General features: G+C 40.2%; 1 protein-coding gene across 13 annotated transcripts in view; it reads left to right on the top strand.

Moving 5' to 3' along the window:
- RyR (Ryanodine receptor) overlaps positions 1-19,260 on the top strand; it is a 388,707-nt gene that overhangs the window by 161,109 nt on the left and 208,338 nt on the right. For all 13 annotated transcript variants that reach the window (XM_070101968.1, XM_070101970.1, XM_070101962.1 and 10 more), the window contains 15 exons: positions 1,184-1,366; positions 1,848-2,019; positions 2,311-2,480; positions 3,570-3,694; positions 4,973-5,152; positions 6,135-6,319; positions 7,738-7,928; positions 9,367-9,634; positions 10,721-10,887; positions 11,543-11,636; positions 12,634-12,750; positions 13,242-13,450; positions 15,851-15,980; positions 17,185-17,449; positions 18,955-19,166. In XM_070101968.1, coding sequence (XP_069958069.1) covers positions 1,184-1,366; positions 1,848-2,019; positions 2,311-2,480; positions 3,570-3,694; positions 4,973-5,152; positions 6,135-6,319; positions 7,738-7,928; positions 9,367-9,634; positions 10,721-10,887; positions 11,543-11,636; positions 12,634-12,750; positions 13,242-13,450; positions 15,851-15,980; positions 17,185-17,449; positions 18,955-19,166 — 2,668 coding nt within the window. The remainder of the gene's footprint in view (positions 1-1,183; positions 1,367-1,847; positions 2,020-2,310; positions 2,481-3,569; positions 3,695-4,972; positions 5,153-6,134; positions 6,320-7,737; positions 7,929-9,366; positions 9,635-10,720; positions 10,888-11,542; positions 11,637-12,633; positions 12,751-13,241; positions 13,451-15,850; positions 15,981-17,184; positions 17,450-18,954; positions 19,167-19,260) is intronic.

Genomic DNA, 19,260 nt, shown 5'->3' with positions numbered 1-19,260 from the left:
GGCCTCCCTGTGGATCAGGGTCTGATCAACCAAGCCTATCTTTCTCTTGTTGTCCACCGACAACCTTTTATGTTCCTCGCTGCTTTATACTACTCTAGTTCTTCCTCTTCTCGTTCTTGCCATGACCCAGCAAGACCAAAAATGTCAAAATATCGTAGCTAACAATTCACAATGAAGACGACATTTCGGTCCGTCTACGACCATTACCATGTGCAGGAAGGACCGAAACGTCATCTACTTTTATCTGCAACTTTTCAGTTAACTGTGGAATGTAGCTTTTGTTGATTTTGCTATATAATACAGATATTAAAGCGAACTTTGGGGCCCAGTCCCGGGTCCCATCATGTGCAGCTGTAATCTCTTGACTACCGCACACACCTTGATTATGAGGTGCATAATAAACCCGTTAAACTAACTGAATTTGCATTAAGTGAGGCGACAACAAACTAGTATACATCATATCCACACAAGCTTTAGTCATTACCGGGGTGATCCTGACGACTTTCATAACGCTGAGTCAGAGATTGAAGTCAAGTCACTTAATATACAATTCACTCACACAAGATTATGATAAAACGTAAAAAAAAAAAAATATTTTGGCCTACTTTTGGTCATTACAAGTTAAGAGTACATATAGTCTACAAGTTGAGAGTACATATAGTCTACAAGTTGAGAGTACATATAGTCTACAAGTTGAGAGTATATATAGTCTACAAGTTGAGAGTACATATAGTCTACAAGTTGAGAGTAGATATAGTCTACAAACTCAAGGATATGTACACCGAGTGTTGCATATCTCTAAACATTTTGTTCGATTTTCCCTTAAAAATGCAATTTAGAGAGCAAATTTAATTTAAACTTATGATTATTTACGAGTTTCTACACATCATTAAATAATTTATGCTATTATTATGCATAATGTTACTAAATTTTCACATCTGATATACAGTGAAAGCTTATGATTGACTGGTTATTCTAATTGCCTTAATTACCACCGGCATTAAACCAAACAAATCAGCCATCTAGGCTCATTGCGGTATGAGGTGTCAGTGGCCCTTTAAACCTCAACAGAAAGAGCCAACCATCTGGGCTCGATACGGTGTAAGGTGTCAGTGGAAAAGACTCAACCATCCCCAGGTGGCCGAATATGTCTGCGTTCCATCATTTTTCTCTCTTCCTCCAGCATCGTGGTGTACGAGGGAGGGTCAGTCACGTCCCAGGCCAGGTCACTGTGGCGCCTGGAGCTGGCCAGGACCAAGTGGGCCGGAGGCTACATCAACTGGTTCCACCCTATGCGCATTAGGCACATCACTACTGGAAGATACTTGGGAATCAACGAACAGAACGAACTCGTCCTACTACACAGGTAATCAATTTTATATTTTGTGTGTAGGTAATTAGACAGGTTGATGTGGTCGTTGACGAAGTTAATTGACTTCTTGTAGAACAAGAATCACAATGGCGTGATTGGAACAATATAACACCTTGGTTGGAACAAATACAAATACAGCAGATACAATAATACCATGACTAGAACAATACCGTAGCTGCAAAAATTCACAAATAACCTCACACTTTGACGATATTTCGGTCCGTCATGGACCTTCATCAAGTGGTCTGATGATGTTCTACGATGGTTCAAAACGTCGTTTATAATGTGTTACTTGTTCCTTGAGCCCTTTTGTAAGTTGATGTGAAGTGGTCATGAGATCTTAATAAGACATTAATTGATCTTATTATAACAACATTTTATATAAATAATACTGTGTAAGGTATATAATAAGGATTAGTATGTGTGTATATCGTAAAAGGTCCCAGTTGTTTGGTAACTAGTTTGTTAATCACAGAGACGATGCAACGATGTCAGCAGCTACGTTCTACCTGAGGGAGGAGAAGGAGGACAACAAGGTGATCCTGGAAGACAAGGACCTCGAAGTGATTGGCACTCCACTCATCAAATATGGAGACTCCACCGTCATTGTCCAACACGTGGAGACTGGCTTCTATCTCTCATACAGGGTGAGCAAAATTGTGTGTGTGTGTGTGTGTTTGGTTATGCTCGCAATGTCCAACTTCTGTTATAAAAAATCATCGGATATTTTCTTACTTCACACACTTCATTCCAGCAATAAATCACTCTGCGAAGCAACAATCACTATTCTATGCATGTCAGGTTCGGTCATGTTGCAGTGCTGAGGTACGTGAAGTGCACGCCAGAGTGCGTCGTTTGTGACGAGTGTTAAGGAGTGTCGGTGAACTACGCCACTAGTAAAAAGTAGCGAATTATATCAATGTTCGTATGTTTGACAGGCTTTCGAGATCAAGAAGAAGGGTGTGGGAAAAGTGGAGGTGAAGCAAGGCACACTTCATGAAGAAGGAAAGATGGACGACGGTCTCGTCTTCTACAGGAGTCAAGAAGAAGAGTCTCGTACCGGCAGAGTCATCCGCAAGTGTTCACACCTCTTCAATACTTTCATCAAGTCAGTAGTCAGTCACACCTCTTCGATACTTTCATCAAGTCAGTAGTCAGTCATTCCTCAGTAGTCAGTCACTCTTCAGTAATTTCATTAAGTTAGTAGTCAGTCACACCTCTTCACTGCTTTCATTAAGTCACTAGTGGTAGTCAGTCACACCTCGTACATAGATTCATTAAATAGTAGTCGCAGTTATCGAATTATTTCTCTCATCTTACTCTTAAGTTTATCTGTTTCACTCTTATCATGTCTCACCCTTCACTACACAAAATTATGTTTATATTAAGCATTAAGATAACGTAGATGTGGGTGTGTCTCACACGTTAGTGTGAATGTAAGTACAGAAGTGTCCCATGCACTTATGCGAGTGTAAAAGTGTCCTACACGCTTGTGTGAGTGTATGTGTAGGAGCATTACATGTACTTGTGCAGTTTGGATTTGTTGGAACAGGTGTCGCTTCCAAATAAAATATTGTTAACGCAAGTGAGGCAGAGTTATTTTTTAAGACTGATATATATCGACATCGTTTAAAATGTTTGCGTGGAAAGTGAGAGATGATGACATTCTGCTGAAGTGTTGAGAGAATGTTTACTGAATAATTCTCTCAAAACAATGTTTAAGAAGTTACTCTCTTAAGACAGAATTAAAAATGCTTAACTGTTGACACAATGTTTAATGACATACTCTTTTGACACAATATTTAACCACTTAGTCTGTTGACACACTCTTTAACGACTTAGTCTGTTGGAAAATCCTTAGTGAGAGAGCGGGTTATCATATTGGTAAACTACTTATAAGATTCAGTTTCCGAGCATAACATGACCTGAGACACCAAGAATCTGGCTCAGGTCAGACGTCAACTTGAATACATACCATTTAAATATATTTTTTTATGATTTTAAAATTAAATAAAAATATTAAAATGACGATCTGAAAATGATATGAAGATATATCTTGTATCAGACTATGATGTGTATATCTCAATGAAGCTCTCATAGCTTCACTAAGGAGACCCCTCAGTGGCACTTGATCCAGGGAACTGAAACTGTTTTCATCTTCCTGGGATCATGAGCTTAATGCTACTCTCCCTCCCAGGGGCCTGGATCACATCCAGACTTCCAGGAGACATTCAACGCTCTTCAAAACTGTCAATCTCAAAGAGATGATCAACTGCCTGGAGGACCTCATCAACTACTTCGCCTACCCTGCTGATGATTTAGGTGAGTCCCTGCTGATCAGTTAGGTGAGTCCCTGCTGATGAGTAGGTAAGTTGTATACATGTATTAGATTAATATGAACGTCTCAACCACGTTGAAAGAGTGCATTGCTTTGAGGAATTAGAGGCATCTTGACAAGGCTTAAACATTTCTGACAAGACATATTAGAACCATTTGTAGCCATAGGTTGGTTAATAGGGCTTAAAACTCGTCGATTACAAAAGGATTATTAAGGCTACATCTTACCTGTGTATATGCACTGAGAGACATACAGCTCTCGGTGTATATACTCTGTTTCAGGTAAAAACGAAACTGAAGCAATTTTTTAAAATGTATGCATCACAATGTTATATACAGCTGAGATGTAATGAAATAACTGCATTACTGTTAAAAATGATTAGCGTGTATAGGACATTTGTGTATTATTTTTTAAACTTTTGCGTTTAGTAAACGAGAGTAGATGAATTAGACACATGTGCAACACTTGGGTATCCCCATTGTAGAAACGTTTCGCCAACCAGTGGTTTTATCAGTCCAATGCAGAGAAGAACGTTAGAAGAAGTGAAGAGGGAGTTTGAGGCAATCAGTCCTTCAGGCTTGAGATATGTGTTCAGCTCATCAGGCTTGATAAAAGTACATGGTATGCACGGGGAAGGATTTTATATACATAGCTGGAGACAGGTGAGGTGACGCAGTAGTATTTTGTAATGATTTAGAAAACCGACAATGGATATACCCAAGTGTTGCGCATCTACTTGTCTGTTTTCTTAATTATTACTATAATACGAAAGAAATATAAAAACGTAATAAATTGCTGTAAACTCACATGTATGTGAGTGTCCATATGGTTCCCATGTGTCTTTTTTTGGGTGGCGGAAAATATTTAATTGATTAAACACAGTAACTGTGTTCCAGCATCTGAAGTACCTCTCGTGCAAGAGAGACAGTTCCTGTCTTGAGGTGCTCTCCTAATACTATTGATAACGAAGGAACTAAAAACTTCATCTTCGATGAAGAATGAAAATAAATGTTTTTGCTGTGATAACGAAAATGTAACGAACGCTTGTCCCAGAAGTTGGCAGGGAAACAGCAATGGAAATGAAATTCTGTATTGCGTCTCCCAACTCTAGTCCTCGTCAGCAGAGTTTGACTGATGAGGACTCCATTTGGGAGTCGTAATATAAGGTTCATTTCCATTGCTGTTTTCCTCTCTGCAAGTGGAATAAACACCCTTTGAGCATGTTTTATTGTCCTGATTATTCAAGTCTCATAATTCTACAGAACACAACGAGAGGCAGTTTTCACTGCGTGCTCTGAGGAACCGCCAGGACTTGTTCCAGGAGGAGGGTATTCTTAACCTCATCCTGGACGCTATCGACAAGATCACCGTCATCACCCAGCAGGGATACCTGGTGTCCCTCGCTGGAGAGGAGGCTGGCCTAGACTGGGATATTATTTCAGGTATGGCAGCAACGATAGTGGTACTTATGGTAATAGCTGCTCTGTAACCTAGCAAATGCTCACCTCTTGGTAATCTAATGCTACATCCCTGTTCTTTAACCTGTTAAAGGACAAGTATTTATCATTAGTTAGAATCATCAAGTTTTCACCTCCCTGTGTTGCAGTATTACTTGTGCTAACTCCTGTTCACTGACCTTCATTACGTTAATACCTGTTTAGCGACACTGTAAATACTAAGGCCGGTTCCGTGGCACTGCTTGCAAAGCCTAATCACTGACATGACATATGCTAACACCTGTTCGGTAGCAGTGCCTATGATGTGAACACTTTGTTAGCATTTCACCATCCATGTACAGTATCTTTAAGTTCCTTTGCACTCAGCCAGTTTTCCACAACTTAAGTGATCTGGTTATAATTTTGCCTTCACGATTTCTTTTAGATCCCTTTCTGGCGATTATCTGCATATTATCTTCTTCGCCAGCTTTTCCTCCTCTCTCAAGTTTCCATTACTTTACACCTGTCAACATTAAATTCCCTCATCCATCTATCATCCCGCTTGTTCAGCCCATCCAAGTCTTGTAGAGATTGATGGTGAGTTGTATTTCTTACCCTGGGTGAATGTTTGCGTCATTCGCGAAGATACTCATTTAATTTTAAATTATTCTAGTGATTCGTCTTGTATAGATTATAATCATTGAGGTAATAGCTCCTGGCCCTGCCTTATAAATCTTATGGAGGAGTTTTGTCTGATTTATGAGACATGTGCATATTCATGTGTGTACACTACACACACGTTTGTATATATACACACTGAGTACATGCACGTGTATACACATGTGCATGTAAACACGCACACAGGTGTGTATGTATGCACAAGAATGTAATCACGCACATGTATCAGGTGTGCGTGTTGAAACTTCCTACGTACCATACTGAGAACCTACTACCCATCTGTGTAACTTGCACCTTCCCTGTATCGCAGGCTACCTGTACCAGCTGTTGGCTGCCGTCATCAAGGGCAACCACACCAACTGCTCGCAGTTTGCCAACAGCCACCGCTTGAACTGGCTTTTCTCACGTCTGGGTTCAGCTGGTGAAGGTACTGGCATGTTGGATGTACTTCACTGTGTACTGGTCGACTCTCCCGAAGCTCTTAACGTCATGAAGGTGACATTCCAAACAAGTTTATGTTACAAGTTTTCGTGTATATGTGAACGATATTAACTATAAACAAGTTTATGTTATGTATCAGTAGTGACTGTGAGATAAGTACGTTTTAAGTATATATTCTGTATATTTCAGAAATATTATATATAACTTGCAAGTGTATATTGTGTATATGTTGCATATATGTATATAATTAGATACATGTTTTGTTTCTAAGTACATTTGGTGTAGATGTAGTGGTAATGAGATGAGTTATGTGTCATATATATGAAGGCTATTGAATTTAAGCTGATTTATAATGTAAATCAACTTTATTCTATTGACTGAAGTCTGTAGATTATATTTTATTCGTAGTTTGATCACTAACTTTATATTATTACATTATAATGTTATTTTTTATTGTGTTTATTTACCTCCTCAAAGTCTTACATGATGTACATGATGTTCTTCAAGCCATAATTTATCCTCTTATTTATGAGATATTTTCCTTCGCTCTTCACTGTAACATTGTTTTTACATTATCCTTCTCTTGAAATGCAATGTAATGTAATTTTTATTCTCTGTAATGCAGTGTAATATAATTTGAAATCCCATATGAGTGAGGATTTTAGTAAACTCGTGACAGTAGTGTGCACACACACATGTGCAGTGTAGACGTGACAGTAGTACACACAAGTACAGTGCAAACGTGACAATAGTGTACACACACACACACACGCACACACACACACACACAAACACACACACACACACGTGCAGTGTAAACATGACAATAAACTATCTCCCCGGAATAATGAAGCTGTTGTTCCTTGTATTTCTTTCAGTTACTTGCCCTTACAAAGTACATATGTAAGAGTATCTTTCAAACTTACTCTCCAGACCTCATTGACCAGCACTTCAGTAATTCTCTTCATGCAAAAATCTGTCTTTATTTACCGTGATGGATGATGAGATGAACGCAGGAGTGACACTACACTACTCTGTATTGAAGCTTCGTGTATGAAGAAGGATAATATGTCACTGTCAGAATAATATATCGTGACAACAAAATAATATAGCAGGATAACATATTACTGTCAGGATAATATATCACTGTAGTAATGTTACTGTCAGGATAACTAGAAATATATAAAGAACTATGGTTGAACTAGGACTGAAAAAAAAAATCCTACTAGGTTGAGCCTTGGGTACAAACACATGTGGGAACACACTGGTAACAACAACACATCATACACACTCTAAACTAGGTGAACACTCATTCACATGCACTGCTGTTCACTGTTATTAGAATGTGATCGTTTTACTCCCTTATCCCAGCTGTTGGTTGTTTGCGAACTGTTCCAGCCACGGTACTGTGGCCTTTATTTCTCTTGTTTATATTGTTTCAAGGTGGGTCAAATTAAGTGTTGTTATGACAGGAAGAACACATTAAAGTCATCATCGCCTTGCTGGAGAAATACGGTCGTGATCCCAAGGTTCTGGACGTGTTACGCTCGCTGTGTGTGGGCAATGGTACGGCTGTCCGCTCCTCACAGAACAACATCTGTGACTACCTCCTGCCAGGACGCAACCTCCTCCTCCAGACCCAGCTTGTAGACCACGTGTCCAGGTAAGTTGTACCTCCTACCAGGACGCAAACTTCTCCTCCAGACCCAACTTGTAGATCACGTGTCCTGCCAGAACACATCCTTCAAACCTAGCTTGTAGACCACGTATCCAGGTCAGTTATGATGTCCAAGTAGTCAGATGTGTGAAACATGGCTTCATTATTTAGTTACAGCCTCCAAGCCCTCAGAATTATTCTTGGCTGTCCTATAACTACCAAGGTTCTTAATATGCTATGAGAGTTTGGTGTTCATAGCATCAGTGATATGATTATTGGATTTAATACATTACATGACGTTAGAATTTTAAAAAATGAACCAGGAACAGTTACTGAGAAGCTTATCAAATATCTGAAAATGAATACACATAGATCTAAATGGATGTGAAAACATGCACTCAATTTTTATAACCTGCACGAACTGTATCACTGTATACAACAAGAGCATTTCACCCCTCCATGGAAGTTGTATCCACTTAATACACCATCACATATCTTAAAGCATCTCCCAAGAGGCTCATCACAAGTAATCCCTTTCTGAAATCACATGCAAAAGCAACTGCTCAAGAAGATATTTCTCACTGAAATGTTAGTAGTAATAATATATCACACATTATATACTGTGATGGATCTAAGCAGGAGCCTGCTGGCTGCATCTGTTCTTGTTGCCGTCTCCCTAGATCACAACTCAAGCAGCTATATTGAGTTAGGCAGAGGAATTAATAACTGGGCATCCACACTACAAAGTGAAGTGTATTACTTAGATACCAAAATTTCTTCATTTTGCGTTTGTGACAAATGTGCTCGAGTTTGTTATAGCAAGAACCTACCTTCCGGCCTTCAAGATTTATTTGGCACACGGAGAATCGAATCTTCGAGTGACCCACGCAAGTTTAGAGCTTCATGAAATACAGTACAAGTTTCTTAAAAAAAAACATTCTGTTCTGTCTTCTTTCTCTCCATCTTCCTGTTCTCTTCATCTTTGAATACTAAGTACTTATCCTGTTCTTACCATAATTTATCTTCTATTTAAATACTTTCCGCTGTTTGACAAGTCTCATCATCCTCTTCATATACCTCCACCAGCTTCACTCATTATTTTCCTTTCTTAGTACCGTAGTCATCTCCGGCTGCCTTGATCTTTTCCCTAGATACTTTGTGTATCAAAATAAGACATATAGCATTATACATCTACCGTAACTGTTTTACGAGGTTACGGCTTCAGTTGTTTTAACCTCACATAAACATCACACACAGTTGTTTCCCATGTTATGTTCTGCTTCCAGCAGAATTTTTTTTTTTTTTGAAAGCTATTCACTGACTCAACAATTATCACTCTAATGTTGCAGGTATTATATTCGTTGGCCAAAAGCGAGTTTCCTTTGCGTTAACTATACTTCCTCCTGACGTGAAGTCTCGTCTAACATGCAGTGCGTATTTTCAGCGCGCGCCCCAACATCTTCGTGGGCTTCGTGGAAGGTTCTGCCATCTACCAGAAGTGGTACTTCGAAGTGACGCTGGACCACATCGAACAGACATCGCACCTGCCGCCGCACCTGCGTCTGGGGTGGGCCAACACCAAGGGTTACGTCAGCTACCCTGGGGGAGGCGAGAAGTGGGGTGGTAACGGCGTGGGAGATGACCTCTACTCTTACGGCTTTGATGGCTCTTACTTGTGGACTGGCGGCAGATACACCCTCGTCAACCCTATTGTATGTACCACTGTCACCACCACTACCACTACCATTATTATTACTAATACCACCACTAACACTATTACTACTAATACCACCGTCACGACTACTACTATCACTACTACTATTACTGCTTCTACCACCACTGCTATTACTAGCATTATCACTAATACTACTGCTACCACTACTATTACTACCATTATCACTACTACTACTACTACTACTACCACCACTATTGCTACCACTACTACTACCGCTATCACTGCTACTGCTATTACTTTTGTCACTACCACTATTACTACCACCATCACATATATTACCACCATTACTACCACCATTTCTGACACTACCACATCCTCGCTGCACGATCGGTCGACGGAAGGTCAATAATAAATGTCAGTTATCGTAGTCCTCATTTACACATGTCAATCACTGTTTTCCCCAGTTATATATCTTGTCAATCATTTCACTGTATATATACCAAAAGGTGTGTATTTTTTCAGTATATATTCTGAGTTGTGAATATATATATATATATATATATATATATATATATATATATATATATATATATATATATATATATATATATATATATATATATATATATATATATATATATATATATAAAACAACCACTGTTAAAGAATAGAGAAATTCCAAGCGCTTTCGTGACTACTCACATTATCACCTGTTTACTGTGATCTTATTGCATATATATATATATATATGTACACCGAGAGGTATGTGTATCTCTGTGGATATGCACATATAGGTACGTATTTTGAATTGTATATATACCGATAGATGTGTATCTCTATCTCTCAGGGTATACATTCTGAGAGTTGCATGTCTCTCGAGGCATATACACCGAGGTGTATCTCTCAAGATACACAAACTGGGAGAAGTGTATATCAGCGTATATACACCGAGGTGAATATCTCTCGTTGACTACACACTGAAAAATAATTCGGTCCCTTTTGTATGGAATAAAGTTTTCTTCAGTGACAGCACAATAATACCTCGTCAACAGTTCTTCAGAGTTGACACCTCTCAAAGTTAACTCTTGACAGGCTTGACACCTAACAAAGTATCACTTGACAGGATTCTGTGCCGTTGATCAAGAAGGGAGACGTGATCGGCTGCGCCCTCGACCTGACCGTTCCCATCATTACCTTCTACCTTAACGGTCGTCAGGTGAACGGCGCCTTCACTGGCTTTAACCTGGACGGCATGTTCTTCCCCGTGGTGTCAGCCTCCGCTAAACTCAGGTAACTTGTGATGTCTGCCCTCTGGCATCAGCCTTAGGATGTCAGCCTTGTGGTGTCAGTCTCCATCAAGCTCGGGTAACCTCTGGTTAACTGATGTTTGAGGCTGGTCTGCAGGAGTAAAGATTTCTCGAAATCGGTAACAGTCATGTCACAGATGTGTAATAGTCATGTAACAAGTATGTAATAGTCATGTAACAGGTATGTAACAGTTACGCCACAGGCATGTAAGTCATGTCACGGGTATGTAACAATCAGGTGGTTCTCGGTGTGACCGGCTTCGGCAGACTGGTCAAGTGCTGAGTTACAATCTTAGCTGCAGACCTTTAATTTGAAAATCGTGTAAAACTACGAAGTAACCATTAGCCATTTTTCAGGTCTGAACATTTCCCTAGCGACAACAAATCAGGAACCATTGAATAACTGAGCTAAATAAATGAACGAGGGAACAATAACATTTAGTGCAGCTTTAGATATATGTGTTAGGCTGTATTAGAGTGAAAGCCTAGCCGCTATATTTAAGCTTGGGTTTTTTTTTTTTCCCCCATATTAGTGGACGGAGGATCAAGCCTCGACTCCCCTCTGCACTGAATGTCAACATGTGGACTTACCTCTTCCTATTAATCTAAGAGTAATTGAGTGTATGGTTTGTTTACAGTGCGAGGTTCTTGCTTGGTGGGGAACACGGCCGCCTGAAGTATCCTCCACCAGATGCCCACTCTCCCGTGTCCGAGTGTCTACTGCCCTTCCAGGTCAGTCTAAAACAAACACACACTCACACACAAACAAAGCAAGTGTCTTTCGACGAGTGCCTTTGACAACTAGTACTTAATACACACAAACATATATCTTAAATTATTCTAAATCTTTATTGTCAGAAATTTGTATTCCTTGATGCTTTGTCCATTTAGCGGTTTTGTTGGCTAACATAATAATAATAATAATAATAATAATAATTATTATTATTATTATTATTATTATTATGATGATGATGATGATGATGATGATGATGATGATGTTCGCTAATTAAATAATAATAATATATTTTTATTGTCCGGCAGTAGTTATTTAAGGAACAGTAGTGACCAGTTTTCATTGTGAAAAATTTGATACGTATGGAGCCTAATGTAAGATTTTGTATTAATATGTCACGTCAAGCACTTTAGTGCTTTTGGGATATAGTTTCTTGTTTAACGTCACTTACAGTAACTTCCTCACTTTTCATACTCCTCAGTCATCGTGACTTCCTTCACACCTCTTGGTCATATTTATGACCTTCACCCTGGTGGGCATAAGAACATAAGAACATAAGAACGAAGGAACACTGCAGAAGGCCTACTGGCCCATGCAAGGCAGGTCCAAGTCTCCTACCGGCTTAAGCCAATGCACCCAACCTAGTCAGGTCAGGTCACATTGACTTAAGGGAGGAACACGGCAACCGACCTGGTAGCACAAGCTATCAGGTCTAACTCACACCCACCCACATCTACTCATGTATTTATCCAACCTATTTTTAAAGCTACACAACGTTCTGGCCTCTATAACGGTATTTGGGAGTTTGTTCCACTCATCCACAACTCTATTACCAAACCAGTACTTTCCTATATCCTTCCTGAATCTGAATTTTTCCAACTTAAAACCATTGCTGCGAGTCCTGTCTAGGCTAGATATTTTCAGCACACTATGTTCGTGGCCCTCATCCTCTTGGTCATGTTCGTGATATCTCATCGTTTGCATCTTCTCCTACAGACACTGACCATCGACCCATGCTTCTATTTTGGTGAGCAGCACAAGGGGACACTGGCCGGCCCTCTGCTCATCCAGGATGACTTGGTGTTTGTTCCCAAGCCCGTGGACACCTCTGCTGTTAGTAGTAGTATTACAATGTTGTCTCCAACCCTCCCTTTCTCCCCTCTTCCATACCCTTCTGATTGATTTAAAAAAAAGCACGCGTCTTTCTAAACCAATCTATTACCAAGATTTATGCCCTTCTGACTGACCTCTCTCTCTCTCTCTCTCCCCTCTACCCATCATTATCAATATACCTTATTCTCACCCCTTTGTCAACATGGTATTTAGGGATGATAAATAATGTGTTATCTCAATACGGAATGTGTTTTCTGGAGCCTACGTAAGATATCGAGTCTAGATTTTGTGTAACTTTATTTTAGCACAAAAAAATCTGTTAATATCTAGTTCCTAGGCCTTTTATGTATCCATATGTTCTTGCAGTATCGTCCGTAGGATACATATGGGATACATAATGAACTAGCATCTACGACAGCAAAAATCTATACAGTGTATATATTAGATTGAGCATTCTAGATGTATATGATACCTGGACTTCGTCCTAACAGATCCAGCTGCCTGGGTACATCGAGCAAGTACGAGACAAGCTGGCTGAGAACATCCACGAGATGTGGGCCATGAACAAGATCGAACAAGGCTGGACGTACAGTGAACGTCGTGACGACCTGCGCCTCCATCACCCCTGCCTCACCTCCTTCGAGAAACTCCCACCTAGCGAGAAGCGCTACGACGCTACACTGGCTCTTCAGACACTCAAGTAACTCTCGCACCACGCCTCTAATATATATTAATTATTATTATTATCATTGTTATTTTTATTATTATGATTATTATTATTTTTATTATTATGATTATTTTTATTATATTAATGTTATAATATACATTATTATTACTACTTTTTACATTATTAATTTTTTTTAACAAACTGGCCGTGTCCTACCAAAGCACGGTTTACCTGGAGAGGGTTTCGGGGGTCAACGCCCAGGCGGCTCGGTCTGAGACCAGGCCTCATGGTGGATCAGGGTCTGATCAACCAGGCTGTTACTGCAGGCCGCACGCAAACTGACGTACGAACCACAGCCCGGTTGGTCAGGTACTGACTTTAGGTGCCGGTCCAGTACCTTCTTGAAGACAGCCAGGGCCCTATTGGTAATCCCCCTTATGTATGCTGGGAGGCAGCAGAACAGTCTTGGGCCCCGGACACTTATTGTGTTGTATCTCAATGTACTCGTGGCGCCCCTGCTTTTCCTCGGGGGAATGTTGCATCTCCTGCCGAGTCTTGCAGGTTTAGTACCAATCCCTCCAGGACCTTCCAAGTGTATATTATCGTGTATCTCTCTCGCCTGCGTTCCAGAGAATGCAGATCAAGAACCTTCAACCGTTCCAAAAAGAAAAACAAAAGTCTTCCTTTTTACGTTTAGTAATTTATACAGGAGAAGGGGTTACTACCCCCTTGCTCCCGGCATTATAGTTGCCTCTTACGACACGCATGGCTTACGGAGGAAAAAATCTTTCCACTTCCCCATGGAGATGAGAGGAAATAAAGAACGAGAACTATTAAGAAAACAGAAGAAAAACCAGATGGGTGTGTAAATATATATTTGTGTACATTCATGCGACCTACGTGTAAGCAGAAGTAGCAACATATACATGTTACCCCATACGTTTATGAGACAGAAAAGACACCAGCAATCCTACCATCATGTACAACAATTACAGGTTTCCGTTTCACACTCACTTGGCAGGACGGTAGTACCTTCCTGGGCGGTTGCTGTCTACCAACCTATTACCTAGGTATTATTATTATTGTTATTCACATTATTATTATTGTTTCTATTTTTGTTGTTATTATTGGGAATAGCTAAATTATTTATTTAAATGTTGAAAAGCACATTAAAATTACAAGTACAGGCACTTTTTTTCTTCAAATGTTCGAAAATACTCAAACAATACATTCATATGGGTTGTACAACCTCAAGTTCGATACGAGGAAGGGAAGGGCAACCCTGTCTTGGCCAGATGCCCTTCACCCAGGCAATCCCATGAAGAACCAGCACAAGGGCGTAATACTAGGCTCAATTTTCCCATTCAAATGAAATTTATGAGAACAAGTTTGGGCTCAGATTACGATAGTTCATGTTTCTGCACAATGTAATGTGAATATAGCACAATGATGATAAATGTGAGAAATTATGTGGGTGAATTATTCAAGTACAATCCTGAATTAACATTTCACACACCTAACTGGGGAGAACTAGGGCACATCTAAAACAGATTACACTGCTATAGTTGTACCTCGGAGACAAGTGGGACTTAGCAGCAGTGGGTCACAACACTGTCCTTCCTTCTATGGCCACCTTCACACATATGAACCTTAAATTATTTGAACATAAAGTTCTTAAATTCATTAAACTAACATATTTCAAGCCAGTAACACTAACACTTCAGTTACCAAAAAAAGGAAACATATACCAAATTATGGTCTTGATATAAGCTAACTCCTCCATATCGGTAGACAACTAATATTGGCCAGTAAATAGATACATTACCTGTAGCGTGATGTAATTCACACACTGGGAGGCGTACATTGCAAGTTTGATGATATATGTGGTGGGCAGTGTAGATTCTCCAGCAACAGCTCACGTTTTTCGTTCGTATCATTCTTATTTTAATAGTTTCACTTTATATCTGAGCCCTGGATACATGTTAAATTCACTTATTGTATAGGACACTATATTTGTTGATACTATTTCTATTGGCTTAGATTAAATGAGATTAATTCTCCACAAATTTTTGGTCCGATCTGTGTTACTCCGGCATTTTCGTTGCTCTACCAATACGTTTTGTTTACAAATACATCTTTTCAATTAATTTAATAACACTTCCAGGTGTGTATTACATTTTCATTATTGAAATATTAATTTCCTCTAAATTACAACATTTTCACTTTACTTATTTAACTCCTTACAAAATATAAGGAAATAATAGAGAATATTAGTTCTCATGTCACAACATCTTTTAAAAGTCACTGAAAATACACACCTCCACAATTTCAGATAAACATTATTATCCCCATCAATTCTTACACACAAATCCCAGAAAAATTACCAAAATTTTCCACAATAAATATTGACCGGACTGGTTGTTACCACGACAGGACAGTGCTGGCGCTGGGTTATCACATCACTATGGACAAGCCTCCCAGTCGAATCCGCTCCGTCAGGCTGCCCAACGATCCCTTCCTTCAGTCCAACGGTTACAAGCCCCAGCCTCTCGACCTCTCCCAGGTAACTGTTCCACTATGGGCCTTACTTCGACTGTACTACCCAGGTTGTTTATAGTGTACTACCCACCCACCACCCAGCTGTTTGTAGTGTACTGCCCACCCAGTTTGTAGTGTGCTGCCTACCACCCAGTTGTTTGTAGTGTACTGCCCACCACCCAGGTTGTTTATAGTGTACTACCCACCACCCAGTTGTTTGTAGTGTACTACCCACCACCCAGTTGCTGGTAGTGTGCTGCCCACCACCCAGTTTGTAGTGTGCTGCCCACCACCCAGTTTGTAGTGTGCTGCCCACCACCCAGTTTGTAGTGTGCTGCCCACCACCCAGTTTGTAGTGTGCTGCCCACCACCCAGTTTGTAGTGTGCTGCCCACCACCCAGTTTGTAGTGTGCTGCCCACCACCCAGTTTGTAGTGTGCTGCCTACCACCCAGTTGTTTGTAGTGTACTGCCCACTACCTAGTTGTTTGTAGTGTGCTGCCCACCACCCAGGTTGTTTGTAGTGTACTACCCACCACCCAGTTGTTTGTAGTGTACTACCCACCACCCAGTTGCTTGTAGTGTACTACCCACCACCCAGTTGCTTGTAGTGTACTACCCACCACCCAAGTTGTTTGTAGTGTACTACCCACCACCCAAGTTGTTGTAGTGTACTGCCCACCACCCAAGTTGTTTGTAGTGTACTGCCCACCACCCAGTTGCTTGTAGTGTACTACCCACCACCCAAGTTGCTTGTAGTGTACTACCCACCACCCAGTTGCTTGTAGTGCACTACCCACCACCCAGTTGCTTGTAGTGCACTACCCACCACCCAAGTTGTTTGTAGTGTACTACCCACCACCCAAGTTGTTTGTAGTGTGCTGCCAACCACCCAAGTTGTTTGTAGTGTACTACCCACCACTCAAGTTGTAGTGTACTACCCCGAAATCCAGCTGGCTTACAGACCACTGCCCTCTCTCTGGTGCCCTCTACCTAACTTGTAGTGTACTATCCTTCCATCTAGCTGACTAGCCTCTAGTCGTAATGTACACACAGTTAGTGATGTATTGACTATTAAGAACATTATGAACCTTCACACTGCTTACTGTTACAGGCGCACCAGCCTTGTCACACGAAAGCTTTTTTATATATAAAATATTAATTGGCCGAGGAGGACTGAGTTACAACCCTTTAGGACAGCTTTTGCTGTTTCTTTTTTTTTGGTTACCAGGTGAGCCTGACGTCCAAGTTGGAGGAGCTGGTGGACCAGTTAGCTGAGAACACTCACAACATCTGGGCCCGAGAGCGCATCCTACAAGGCTGGACCTACGGCCTGAACGAGGACCCAGACATGCATCGTTCACCTCACCTAGTGAGCTACAGCAATGTTGATGAAGCCATCAAGAAGGCCAACAGAGACACAGCTTCGGAAACCATACGAACTCTCCTCGTGTACGGCTACATCCTTGAAGCTCCCACGGGGGATCAAGCTGAAGGTGAGTACGTATGTACAGACACCCAGGGATACTAGCTGGTGCAGTGGGAGACTAGGTAGCACCCTGAGGCACCGGAAAATACCCTGGCCACACAGGTGTGGAGAGACTAAAGTGTAGTGATATGAGGGATTGTGGATGCAGTCATTTCAGGCCGTGATCTGTCATGATAACAACCCCTGTCACAAGAAGTGTCAGTCTGTTATGATGACAACACCTGTCACCAGTAGTGTTAGTCACTCATTATGATCACAACACTCGTCACCGGTTGTGTCAGTTATCAATGACGCCACCACCTGTCACAGGTAGGGGCGACATGTATTACATATATCGGTGACACTGGTGTTATATGTGTTAGTGATGGTACTTGGTGCCATATGTTTAACTATTAGTGTTGTCACAGATGTCATATCTTTGTTAGTATTGTCGCAGGTGTCATATGTTTATAAATATAGCTGACGTGGATGACACCTGTGCTGACAATTCTCTCAGTGTGTCATACTAATGGGTACATGGATGACAGCTGTGATAATACTGACAGTGTATTCTGCCTGTGTATACATTGGTTACATGTATTTTTTCTGATACATGATATATGACACTCATACATGGATGTCATTCATATACATACATGACTCATGTATACATGGATGACCCTTATGTACACATGGATGGCACTCATGAATACATGTATATATACACACATATATATGCAATAAGATCACAATAAACAGTTATATATATATATATATATATATATATATATATATATATATATGTATATATATGCAAAACAACCACTCTGAAAGAATAGAGAAATTCCAAGCGCTTTCGTGACTACTCACATTATCAAGTTCCTTGATAATGTGAGTAGTCACGAAAGCGCTTGGAATTTCTCTATTCTTTCAGAGTGGTTGTTTTGCATATTCTGAAATCACCTGTTTACTGTGATCTTATTGCATATATATATATATATATATATATATATATATATATATGTATATATATATAATATATAAATATATATATTTATATATATATATAATATATAAATATATATATGTATATATATATATAATATATAAATATATATATGTATATATATATATAATATATAAATATATATATATATATATATATATATATATATATATATATATATATATATATATATATGTGTGTGTGTGTGTGTGTGTGTGTGTGTGTGTGTGTGTGTGTGTGTGTGTATGGATGTCATTCATGTACATGAATGACTCATGTATACATGGATGACACTTATGTACACATGGATGGCACTAGTAAATACATATATACCACTCATATACATGGATGGTATTTATGTATATAAGATGGTGCTCACATATACATGGACGGCACTCATGATTAAATGGAGAGAACTTATGTATACATACCACTCATGTATACATGGCTGGCACGCATGTATTCATGGCTGGCATGCATGTATACATGTGCTGGTTATGATATGGTGGATTGGTATACATACACAGCTGCAGCAACTGTGGTAGTGAGCACCAAGCGTGGAGCCTCGCACCGCACGTACCGTCTGGAGAACACCAACGCTGTCTCCTCCGGCAAGTGGTACTTCGAGATGGAGGTGTTGACCTCAGGCCCCATGCGTGTGGGCTGGATAGAGACCAGCTCTCCCCCGGGCACTGAGCTCGGCTGTGATGACAAGTCTTGGGCTTTTGACGGATTTCGTGTGAGTATTACTGTTGTTGTGTTCCTGTTGATCTGATGTGGCACACAAGTGATGTTGAATGCTCCTGTTGGTCTGATGTGGTGTACAAGTAATG

Source organism: Cherax quadricarinatus, chromosome 5 (assembly GCF_038502225.1).
Source record: "Cherax quadricarinatus isolate ZL_2023a chromosome 5, ASM3850222v1, whole genome shotgun sequence".
Lineage (NCBI taxonomy): Eukaryota > Metazoa > Arthropoda > Malacostraca > Decapoda > Parastacidae > Cherax > Cherax quadricarinatus.
The sequence above is the reverse complement of the archived record's forward strand: the minus strand, read 5'-3'. Positions and strand labels throughout refer to the sequence as shown.